The following is a 10,298-nucleotide window of genomic DNA, read 5'->3' as shown; positions in this document are numbered from 1 at the left end:
ATCTCTTGATCTTATTATATACCAAGAACCAATCTTTTGTTAATAGCAACTTATCTAAAATAATATCTTCTACAATGTAACTTATTTTATTTTTATTTTTATTTTTATTTACTTACTTTAATAAAATTTATTATTTAATATTTTATAAGTACGGTGTTATTACTAATATTAAAATTTATATTTATAATATATATATATATATTATAAATACTTTCAAATTATATTATAAATATATATTAACAATTACAACTCTTTATTCTTTAAAAATATTTAAGAAACATTCATTAGATGCATAATTATTTTTTATTTTAATATTTTATTTGATTTAATTGTCCTTATCTACAATTGTGGTTGAAAAATAATAAAGACCACAACTTTCAAATTGTTTGATAGGATATTATAAAAAAAAAAAACCATTCAAAGGAATTTAAAATTGTAAGCTCTCACCTTATTCCATAAGTATAAGACAATCAGTCACAAGCACAAAAGCCACTCTATGGAGCAACAATAGAACAAGAAACAAGGTGCAATTGGAAGAATCATGAGTTAATTACGGGTTAAGGTATGATAGTCACGATTAACTAGATTATGGCCTAATTAAACTTCGATTAGGGCCATATGCTTCCGAGTGAGATCGCAATCTTCCAAGCTCGAATTTTCACGATGATTTTTACGAGTAAGTGAGAGCTCGGAGCTGGAGCCGAAGCAGGACTCTGAAGTGGAGGAACACGGACTCAGCAATGGCTGCGAATTTCTGGGCGTCTTCGCACTGGTGCGAATCAGCTCTTCCATCGCTTTGAATTGCCCTTTCGGGAGTGTTTTTGTGATGTTTGAATGAGTTGGGGGAGGATTGAATTGCGCAATAATTTTACATGGATTACGCTGAGGGTGTAGGTTTTCGTGGATGTGATAGGAAGTTTGTTTGTGTGAGGAGGGTTTGGTGAATGAGCCTTTGGGTGGAGATTCTGAGTGGAATGGTTTTTTGCCTCAATGGGTGAAATCTTATCTTCGAAGTACCTCGTGGGGTACCCCTGTGCGTGCAGCAAGAAGCTACTGGACCAAGAGGAAGTTAGTCAAGTCGCACAGATTGATGCGGAGCGGGGTCTTACACCCGAGGATGTGAAACTGATGAAGATACAATTTTCGTCTTGTATGTACTGAAATTATAGGTCTTACTACACCTTTGTGTAGGGCAGTTTCAGTGCAAGGGCGTGCATTTCTGCTAACTCTACAGTAGCAATTCCGACATTGTTCGATCACGGTCCCTGTTATAATGGGTCTTTTGAACTATTGGAAAACGTGCTGTTTTGATGCGATCATTCTGCTCATTTGGGACACGCACACACACGCATCAATATATATATATAGATATATATATATATATTATTTTTGTTTTGTTCTTTTTGCCTCTCGTATTTTCGCTGTCCAGGTGCACTTCGTCCTTTATAGTCATTTTTGTCTTGCAGATATCAAAACGATAGGGGGACATGCTAAAGTTCGTCAACGGTGAGTTCAATTCTCCTCAACTTGGCTGAAATACGAGTTGTATATGTATATACGATGGTCAGATATGTACCTAGTGGACATGATGATTCTGTTGATTTGATTTTGCTTCTATAAGGCCCTGATTTACTGAGCAGCTAATCTTGTTGAATTACTCCTGACAGGCACTGATTATTTCGAAATGCAGGGTTGTTGCAACTGCCATCGCGTATTTTAGGAGAATTTATACCAGGTATGTTCTTCATCTGCTCAACTATTTTATGTTGTTTGCTACCATATTCGCCATGTTTGTCGAACGAAGATCTAGAGTAAAGACCTTGCAACAGAACATAAAGCTTTCCTAACTCGTCGTTGTCTGGTCATGATGGATGATGACGGACTTGCTTTTGACGACTCTCAACCACCTGCTTCGCGGTCATCTCATTGAGCATCTTCGCACATCCTATGTCCTCCTTTAAGCTGGGCGTCCTGCCTTGTTTAGTTTCTTATTCTAAGTTTTAGTTATTCCAATTAATTTTCGTGGTGCCATTTTGTTAATAATCTGTATGGCTTCTTGTGCGCAGGAAAAGTTTCTCGGAATTTGATCCGCGGTTAGTTGCCCCGACATGTCTGTACCTGGCCTCCAAAGCAGAAGAAAGCACAGTGCAGGCTAAGATTCTTGTTTTCTACTCAAAGAAAATCCGAGGAACCTTCTCTTATCTCTACACTTGTAAGCCTGAAACTCTCAGCCACTGCGTTACAGTAAACGATGGGTATTTATTTTTCTCTGTTACAAAGTGGTGAACATGAGAAGCATCCTACACAGATTTTAGTCTACGCAGCCTAGAGAAGAGAATGTTTATACTCCTTTTCAGTGCCTTTTGGCAATGGTAGTTTGTTGTCCTAGACAGCTTGTAAATTGGTCGTGTCTGATATCTCGATTCCTTTCACTGTTCGGACTTTACCTCTTGTTCGTAGTAAGGTATTTGTGCTCTCAACTCTTGTGGGGAGTCTCACTAATTTCGTTTGTTTGTTTGAACAGCTCCAGAGGATAAAGCATATCGGTATGATGTTAAGGACATCCTTGAGATGGAGATGAGGCTACTGGAAGCATTGGATTACTACCTTGTCATCTATCACCCTTACCGTCCCCTCATCCAGTAAGTTTGCTTGCATGTCACGAACGGAGCCTTATGCAACATTACAGCAAGTACACCTTTTGCTCAAAAGGCTCCTATTGAATGTTGTCGTAGAAAGTTCTCGTATTAGTGATATTTGTGATAGAGTAGCTTCTCCAATTACAGGGTTTGGAGGAATTTAGTCAGCAGCCATTAATTTCCTTGATGATGAGTTTGTGTTTCCTCGTGCTTGAATTATCGCCGCAATTCTTCACTGGTGCTAACGGTTTGTACATGTTCGGGTGCAGACTGCTGCAAGATTGCAACATGCCGACGGAAATGACTCCATTTACATGGTGAATTTTAATTTTCTTTTGAATCAAATTAATTTTTCATTGTATGTGTGTTTGTGAAGACTAATTTTAGCCATTCTTTTACGTATTCTCTGCTACACTAATGCGCTGTTTTTCTTTTCTTTTTTTTCTTTTTTCTTTTCTCCCTCTCTAATGTCCTCAGGATCTTCCTGGTTGTTATATTAGTGGCCAGTAAACCATTCCTAGGTTATTGTGATCTGTCCGTAATGAAGTTGGTGTGTATTGATGCATTGCAGGTCACTAGTTAACGATTCCTACAGAACTGACCTCATTCTCATGTACCCACCCTTCATGATTGCACTTGCATGCATCTACATCGCCAGTGTGCTCAACGAAAAGGACACAAGGTCATGGTTCGAAGAGCTACGTGTTGACATGAATGTGGTATGGTCAAATGTCTCCCGCAGCGTTTGTCAAGTTAGTGTTAGTGTGAACAGTATTTTGAGATTTAAGTGTGCCATTCTCTGGTCAGCTGGTGTGGATGTTCCTTTGGGGAACCTGATTTGTTTTTGTTGTTATCCGTGACTTCATTCCAGCTTTCTGGCTACATAATTTAGTTTGTGAAAGCTGCTTAGATGTTTAGTTGCCTCTTGTCACTTTAGAGGTTTGAAAAAAGTTTTCTATTGCAAAAGTGGCGGTTCTGATTGTTTTTAACTTGGTTTTGACCTGGCATTTTTAGATCAAAAATATTGCGATGGAAATCTTGGACTTTTACGATAACTACCGGGATATACCCGGTGAGCGAATCAATGCTGCTGTGAGCAAACTGCCACACCGACCGTAAGAATTCAGCTGCATAGCTTCGGCTTCAGAGTTACTAAATTCATGCTGCGTCCAATTGTAAATATAAACATTTTTGTCCTGAACGCCCAGGATGCGATCGTTGTGAACTGAAAGTTGTGGGCAGGTTGTTTCAAGATTCGTTTAATCAACAATAGTTCATGGTGGGAGTGGCAACTATCGCAATTCCAGCATCGCATTGCTTTTGTTGGCAGTCTTGCAATGTGCGTCGTATTTTGACGCTCGTGTCATTTCACCATTAGGTGTCTTTACGAAGAGCACATCTGGCTGCGAAGGGTATTCCTTGAAGGTAGGGTCAATTAAGGTGACTTAAAAGGGTAGTTGGGGAATTCACATCGAAGTATCTGTGACATGAATTTCTCCCTCATGAATATGTAAAGCATGTTCTGCAACCACTTCACCGTATAGCTGACAAAAGCTGAGGCTTTGATTGTTGTCTGATGCTTTGTAAGTTAATATTCTACAAGAGTATACTTTTGACAGCCAAACTTCATGGCATACCATGGCACAAGGCTATGTCTAAAAATTGCAGGGTAAGATTTCAATACATTGAACAAAAAAAATAAATTGTAGGAAATGATGCAGAACCATTGAGAGACATCGACATCAAAAGACATTGACAACAAATAAAAATAGAAAATTGTGTGAAAAATCGTTCCATTTTCCTCGTCAATGATTAGTTACATGCTGACAATTCCAAGAGTACACGGAACGCGTATCAAGTAGTTCTCAATCATGAATCACATTTTACACAGCTTCCAATTTTCTGAAATTAACTTTTTCTTGAAAAATACTTCAATTGTGAAATTTAGTAGAACACATACAGCAACTCGGAAGTATAATTAGAGGCACACATCTCATCTCAGTAAAATTCTAACACACATGCAACATTTCATGTGTGTATACAGATCACTACACACACACACACACACACACACACACATCTATATATATATATATATATATATATATTTGTATGTATATATACATAATTTTTCTTTTTGATTCATCAACATAACCCAAATTGGCAAAAAATTAAAGCAATAAGTTGGTGACAGACGCAAAAAGCAAGGAGCCACCACCTTTGCTGTAAAGCTCACTTCTAAAAGCGTTCGATTGAAAACATTATTTCATCCACATTCATTCAGTACTCCAGCGGCGATGGCGCCGTCGCCAAGAGGGTCCAGACCGACACCGCAAGTTCTCCTCCCCCTCCGAGGAGCATTGGTGCACCGCGGTTCCGCGCCCTCGCGCGATTTCAATCTCCTCTTCGGACGTCACTCGCCAATTCTCAGGTGACAATCCTGTTCTCTACATGCTGTTTGCGAGACTTTCTGTTTTCTTGCGCTCAATACTGGTGAAGTTGTGTGCTTCTGCACCTTGAGGACTTTCAGTGCATGCCAGCATCCCCACGTAGCTTGTATGCGGACAGGAAGAAGAAAATCCTACCATGTTAAACTCGTGCACGCGACAGAGCCGTAATTGACTTAGAGGGGATGATCTGGCGTGGTGGTCGTTAGGGTTTGGCTGGATCGGGGCGGTTTCGAGGGTTTAAGACGCTGGAGTAATTGGAAGAGGCAGTAGCAATGGCGGGCGAGAGGAAGAGGAAGTTGAGCCTGTTCGACGTTGTGGACGAGTCCGTCAATGGAACCGAGAAGATGAAAGCGAATGGCGGTCCCGTGCTGAACCCTCACACCGGCAGGCCGTACTCGGCGAAGTATTTCGAGATTTTGGAGAAGCGGCGCACGCTGCCGGTGTGGCAGCAGAAGGCGGAGTTTCTGAACATCCTGGCCAAGAACCAGACGATGATTCTGGTGGGAGAGACTGGTTCCGGAAAGACCACGCAGGTGCGGCACCGTCTCATGATGTCATGATGCACATCCGGTTTGTATGATGTATTCGAGATTAGGGCGTTCGTTGTTGGGGATTAGGGTATCGTGGGTGATATGGGCGCCCACATCCCGAGGAGGTGCAGGGGAACTGTGTGGTTTGTTGGCCACGCAGGTGACTGTGGTTGATGGGATTGGCGTTGCAAGAAACGCAGCGCTGAGAGTGACGAGGGATTGGAGTGGGAAGAGGTGGTCTGACGGGGTGAAACTGGTTGGTTGCAGATTCCCCAATTCGTGGTGGAAGCAGGGTATACGAGCAACAGGAAGCAAGTGGCTTGCACGCAGCCAAGAAGGGTGGCGGCCATGTCAGTGTCGCGGCGTGTTGCGGACGAGATGGACGTGACCATTGGAGATGAGGTCGGGTACAGCATTCGTTTCGAGGATTGCAGCGGGCCGAAGACGACGTTGAAGTACGCGTGATACCCCCCTTACAGAGCGGATTTGGCGTTTGGGACCAGGTTTTGTGTCGTGTAGGAAGAAGAGCTGGGGTAGCCCATTGCAATGCATCAGAAAGCGTGGCGGGCATGGGGTGTGTGGAGTGGGTGGAAGTGGATTAGGCAGGCAGTGAGGGAGGGGGGGTTGGAAGGTCCGCGAAGGTTTTGCATGTGGTGGAGGGGCGAGAGGGGTTGTCCGTAGGCGCGGTGGAATGGCGGAGTTGAGGTTGCTGACATTGGCGAGTGTGTGGGTGTGGGCAGGTATTTGACGGATGGTATGCTGTTGCGAGAGGCCATGACGGATCCTTTGCTGGAGCGGTACAGAGTGATCATCCTGGACGAAGCGCACGAGAGGACGTTGGCGACGGATGTGCTGTTCGGGCTGCTGAAGGAGGTGTTGAAGAACAGGCCGGACCTGAAGCTGGTGGTGATGAGTGCGACGTTGGAGGCAGAGAAGTTCCAGGCGTACTTCAACGGGGCGCCGCTGATGAAAGTGCCCGGGAGGCTGCACCCGGTGGAGATATTCTACACGCAGGAGCCGGAGAGGGACTACCTGGAGGCGGCGATTCGGACGGTGGTGCAGATTCACATCTGCGAGCCGGCGGGAGACATCCTGGTGTTTTTGACGGGGGAGGAGGAGATCGAGGATGCGTGCAAGAAGATAGGAAGGGAGGTGCAGAACCTGGGGGACCAGGTGGGGCCGGTGAAGGCGGTTCCGCTGTACTCGACGCTGCCGCCAGCGATGCAGCAGAAGATCTTCGATGCGGCACCGCCACCGGCAAAGGACGGGGGACCGCCGGGGAGGAAGATCGTGGTGTCGACAAACATCGCGGAGACGTCGCTGACGATCGACGGGATCGTGTACGTGATCGACCCGGGGTTCGCGAAGCAGAAGGTGTACAATCCTCGGATTCGAGTGGAGTCGCTGCTGGTTTCGCCGATCTCGAAGGCGAGCGCGCACCAGAGGGCGGGGCGTGCGGGTCGAACGCAGCCGGGGAAGTGCTTCAGGCTGTACACGGAGAAGAGTTTCCAGAACGACCTGCAGCCGCAGACGTATCCGGAGATTCTGCGGTCGAACCTGGCGAACGTGGTGCTGACGCTGAAGAAGTTGGGGATCGACGACCTGGTGCACTTCGACTTCATGGACCCTCCGGCACCGGAGACGCTGATGAGGGCGCTGGAGCTGCTGAACTATCTGGCAGCGCTGGACGACGACGGGAATCTGACGAAGCTGGGAGAGCTGATGAGCGAGTTTCCGCTTGACCCACAGATGTCGAAGATGCTGGTGGTGAGCCCAGAGTTCAACTGTTCGAACGAGATCCTGTCGATCACGGCGATGTTGTCAGGTGCGGAGGCGATCCTTGCAAGAGACGTATTGTGTTGGTTAGGCGTGATAGCATTGCAGAGCGTTGGTAGGAGGGTGGGATGTGGGGGGTAGATAGGGGGAACGGTCACAGGGATGTGGCATTGGGATGATGAAGGATGGGATGATTACAATGTTGTTTTTGTTGTTGATGACGATGATTGTAGCAGTAGGCTGCGGTTAGAGCTGTGATGTTGATAGTGTAAAGAAGTGGTGCAGAGTCACATCAGCGTGCATCATTATGCACGGCAGTTGGCCCTCTCTGCGTGTGCTGACCCTCCGTGGTGGTGCTTCCGTCACTTTTGTGAAATTATTTTTTGGCTCATGAATGATCTGGCAATGGCACGTAATTGGTTTAGTTCCCAATTGCTTTCTGCGACCAAGAGATGCTCAAAAGGCAGCAGACGAAGCGAAGGCTCGGTTTTCGCACATTGACGGGGACCACCTGACGCTTCTGAACGTGTACCATGCGTACAAGCAGAACGGTACGTTGTGGGTCTGGGGATTGGGGAGTTGTGTTTAGAGGGGTGGTTATGATGAGTGGTGTGTGTCGAGGCTGTGCGGAGGGCAGGGTGGAGTGTGAATCTGCATGCGAGGGTGCAGTGGTGAAGCATAGGAGATGTGTTGGTTGTGGCGGTGGGGATGGTTGGGACGTATGCGCTGGGGGTTGAGAGTGCGTGGGAGGGGAGACGGAAGCGTGGTAGTGGTGTGTTGTGGCAGTGGGTTGGTGGATGGCGAAGATGTGAAGGTGGGAGGTTAGTGTAGGATGTGGAGAGAGAGAGAGAGAGAGAGAGAGGGAGAGAGAGAGAGTTGTGTGGAGTGGTGGTGTGATGTTGAGGAGGAGGTGGATGAGATGTGAGCCACAAACGGAGTAAGGGTGGGAGTTCGCGGATGGAGGGAGAGTGTCGGGTGGGAAGGCTGAAATGGGTGGGCGGGTGTGTGGGCGGACGTGCAGGTGAGGACGCCACGTGGTGTTACGACAATTTCATCAACGTGCGTGCGATGAAGTCAGCTGACAACGTGCGGACGCAGCTGGTGCGCATCATGAATCGGTACAACCTGAAGATGTGCAGCACAGACTTCAACAGCCGGGATTATTATGTGAGCATTCGGAAAGCGATGCTTGCGGGGTACTTTATGCAGGTGGCTCATCTGGAGCGGACGGGTCACTACCTGACAGTGAAGGACAACCAGGTAAGAGACGAGGGGCTGGGTGGAGATGTTCCGTGGATGTTGTTGTGGAAGTAGTGCAGTCCCTACCGGGAACCGAGTGCGTTGTGGGGTGGCGTGAGTGAGTGAATGTGTGTGTGAAGCGGGGTCCTGTCATAGCGCGTCGGGGTTTGGTGTTGGGGCGAAGCATAGGGTAGGTGGGAATGGTGGGAAGACGTGTTGTGGGAGGTGGATGTGAGGGTTGTGGAGTGCTGCGTGGTTTTGGGATTGGGGAGGCATGATGAGGGGTTGAACGGAGGAACGTACTGACGTGATTGTTTGGGGCGTGCAGATGGTTCATCTGCATCCGTCGAGTTGTTTGGACCACAAGCCGGAGTGGGTGATATACAACGAGTTTGTGCTGACTACTCGGAACTTCATTCGAATAGTGACAGATGTGCGTGGGGAATGGTGAGTGTCGCGGCGGTGTTTGATGTGGGGTGGTGGCGATGTGGTTGGGATGTTGCAAAGGGGGTGTGATTGGTTCGTGGAAAGATGTGGATCGGTTTATAGGTAGTTGTGGCAGCGGAGTGTGAGGGTGATCAGCGGACGCGTGAGTGGGTTTGGGTGGGATTTGTGGAGCAGAGTATGTGGCATGAGGGTAGGGTATCGTGGGGCGGCAGAGAGCGCATGAGATGGCGAGTGTGGTTGGAGGTTTTGGGTTGGATGATGTTGGATTGGGTGTGTTCTGAGTAGGGTGATTGGGAACTTGTGTGGTGGGGTTGCAGGCTGATAGACGTTGCTCCGCATTACTACGATTTGAGCAACTTTCCGCAGTGCGAAGCTAGACGCGTGCTGGAAAGACTGTACATGAAGCGCGAGAGGGAGAAATCTGAGGCTAACGGTGGAAAGAGGTAGTCAGCAGCTTGGAGCTGAACTTCAGATACTGCTGACTTGTCTATTCACGGTGTTGCTTGTCAGTTATTATATTGTGTTCCTCTTCTCGTTCCCATTTTTTTCAGGGGTCTGAGGATGGTTTTGCCTTGAAACGACTGGTCCTTTGTAGCAAATCGTTGAGGAAAGTTGAGGGAACATAAATTGAGCATTTTGGCAGCTGTCCTCAACCTAAGCACGCCCCTAGGAAATCGTAGGAAGTGGCTTATAAACTACGAGCCGACTGATTGAACCGCAGTTACAATTTCGGTGAAAGGTGGAGGTGGAGTTTTTCAGGGCGTGATGAAATCGTAAGGAGTTCGGTTGTGTAGTCTATGCTTGATCCGCTCTTTGCTTTCAGGCATCATAGAGCTGAAACCAGCCGATGCTTTATGTTGAAACTTTAATATACCAGCTGGCAACAGCAGCAATCTTTTACGGAAATAGATTAACTTCCAAACTTTTGAGCACAGCTGATCATTCAGAAAGTTCAGGATAGTTATATTTCTTTTATTGTTTAAATGTTTTGCAATGGTGTCCTATTTTCTTCAATTTTATTACCTGTGGCTGGCAATCTTTTCATCGGACCGTAGGGTGATTTCTCTTCAAATGTTTTCCTAGTTTGTGTGGATCCTTTCTTCGGTTTTGCCTTGTCTCCCCTTAAACGCTTTATAATTTCTGCAACAATGTTAATAACCTGTAGATTTTAAATCATGTTAAATCATAATGTTAAATCATTGACTTTTTCTTTGTTT

General features: G+C 46.4%; 2 protein-coding genes across 3 annotated transcripts; both read left to right on the top strand.

Annotated features, from left to right (window-relative positions):
- The first annotated feature begins 522 nt into the window (after nucleotides 1–522).
- On the top strand, nucleotides 523–4,180 carry LOC112276427 (cyclin-C1-1). 2 transcript variants are annotated; one of them, XM_024507720.3, is made up of 9 exons: nucleotides 523–772; nucleotides 1,044–1,150; nucleotides 1,467–1,506; nucleotides 1,691–1,735; nucleotides 2,067–2,212; nucleotides 2,525–2,642; nucleotides 2,909–2,956; nucleotides 3,211–3,358; nucleotides 3,654–4,180. In XM_024507720.3, the coding sequence occupies exons 1-9, from the start codon at nucleotides 741–743 to the stop codon at nucleotides 3,756–3,758; spliced, it is 789 nt and encodes a 262-aa protein (XP_024363488.1). In that variant the 5' UTR covers nucleotides 523–740; the 3' UTR covers nucleotides 3,759–4,180. The 2 variants fall into 2 exon arrangements, with proteins under 2 accessions (XP_024363488.1, XP_090103397.1); XM_090247271.1 differs by lacking the exon at nucleotides 523–772 and having other exon boundaries at nucleotides 778–1,150.
- A 750-nt stretch (nucleotides 4,181–4,930) lies between these two features.
- On the top strand, nucleotides 4,931–9,987 carry LOC112276824 (putative pre-mRNA-splicing factor ATP-dependent RNA helicase DEAH2). Its single transcript, XM_024508553.3, has 8 exons — nucleotides 4,931–5,070; nucleotides 5,296–5,622; nucleotides 5,887–6,074; nucleotides 6,360–7,444; nucleotides 7,821–7,946; nucleotides 8,417–8,655; nucleotides 8,963–9,081; nucleotides 9,399–9,987. The coding sequence occupies exons 2-8, from the start codon at nucleotides 5,362–5,364 to the stop codon at nucleotides 9,526–9,528; spliced, it is 2,148 nt and encodes a 715-aa protein (XP_024364321.1). The 5' UTR covers nucleotides 4,931–5,070; nucleotides 5,296–5,361; the 3' UTR covers nucleotides 9,529–9,987.
- Nucleotides 9,988–10,298: the final 311 nt, after the last annotated feature.

Source organism: Physcomitrium patens, chromosome 24, assembly GCF_059467195.1.
Source record: "Physcomitrium patens ecotype Gransden chromosome 24, ASM5946719v1, whole genome shotgun sequence".
Classification (NCBI taxonomy): Eukaryota; Viridiplantae; Streptophyta; class Bryopsida; order Funariales; family Funariaceae; genus Physcomitrium; species Physcomitrium patens.
Note: the sequence above shows the minus strand (reverse complement) of the source record. Positions and strands in the feature narration are given on the sequence as shown.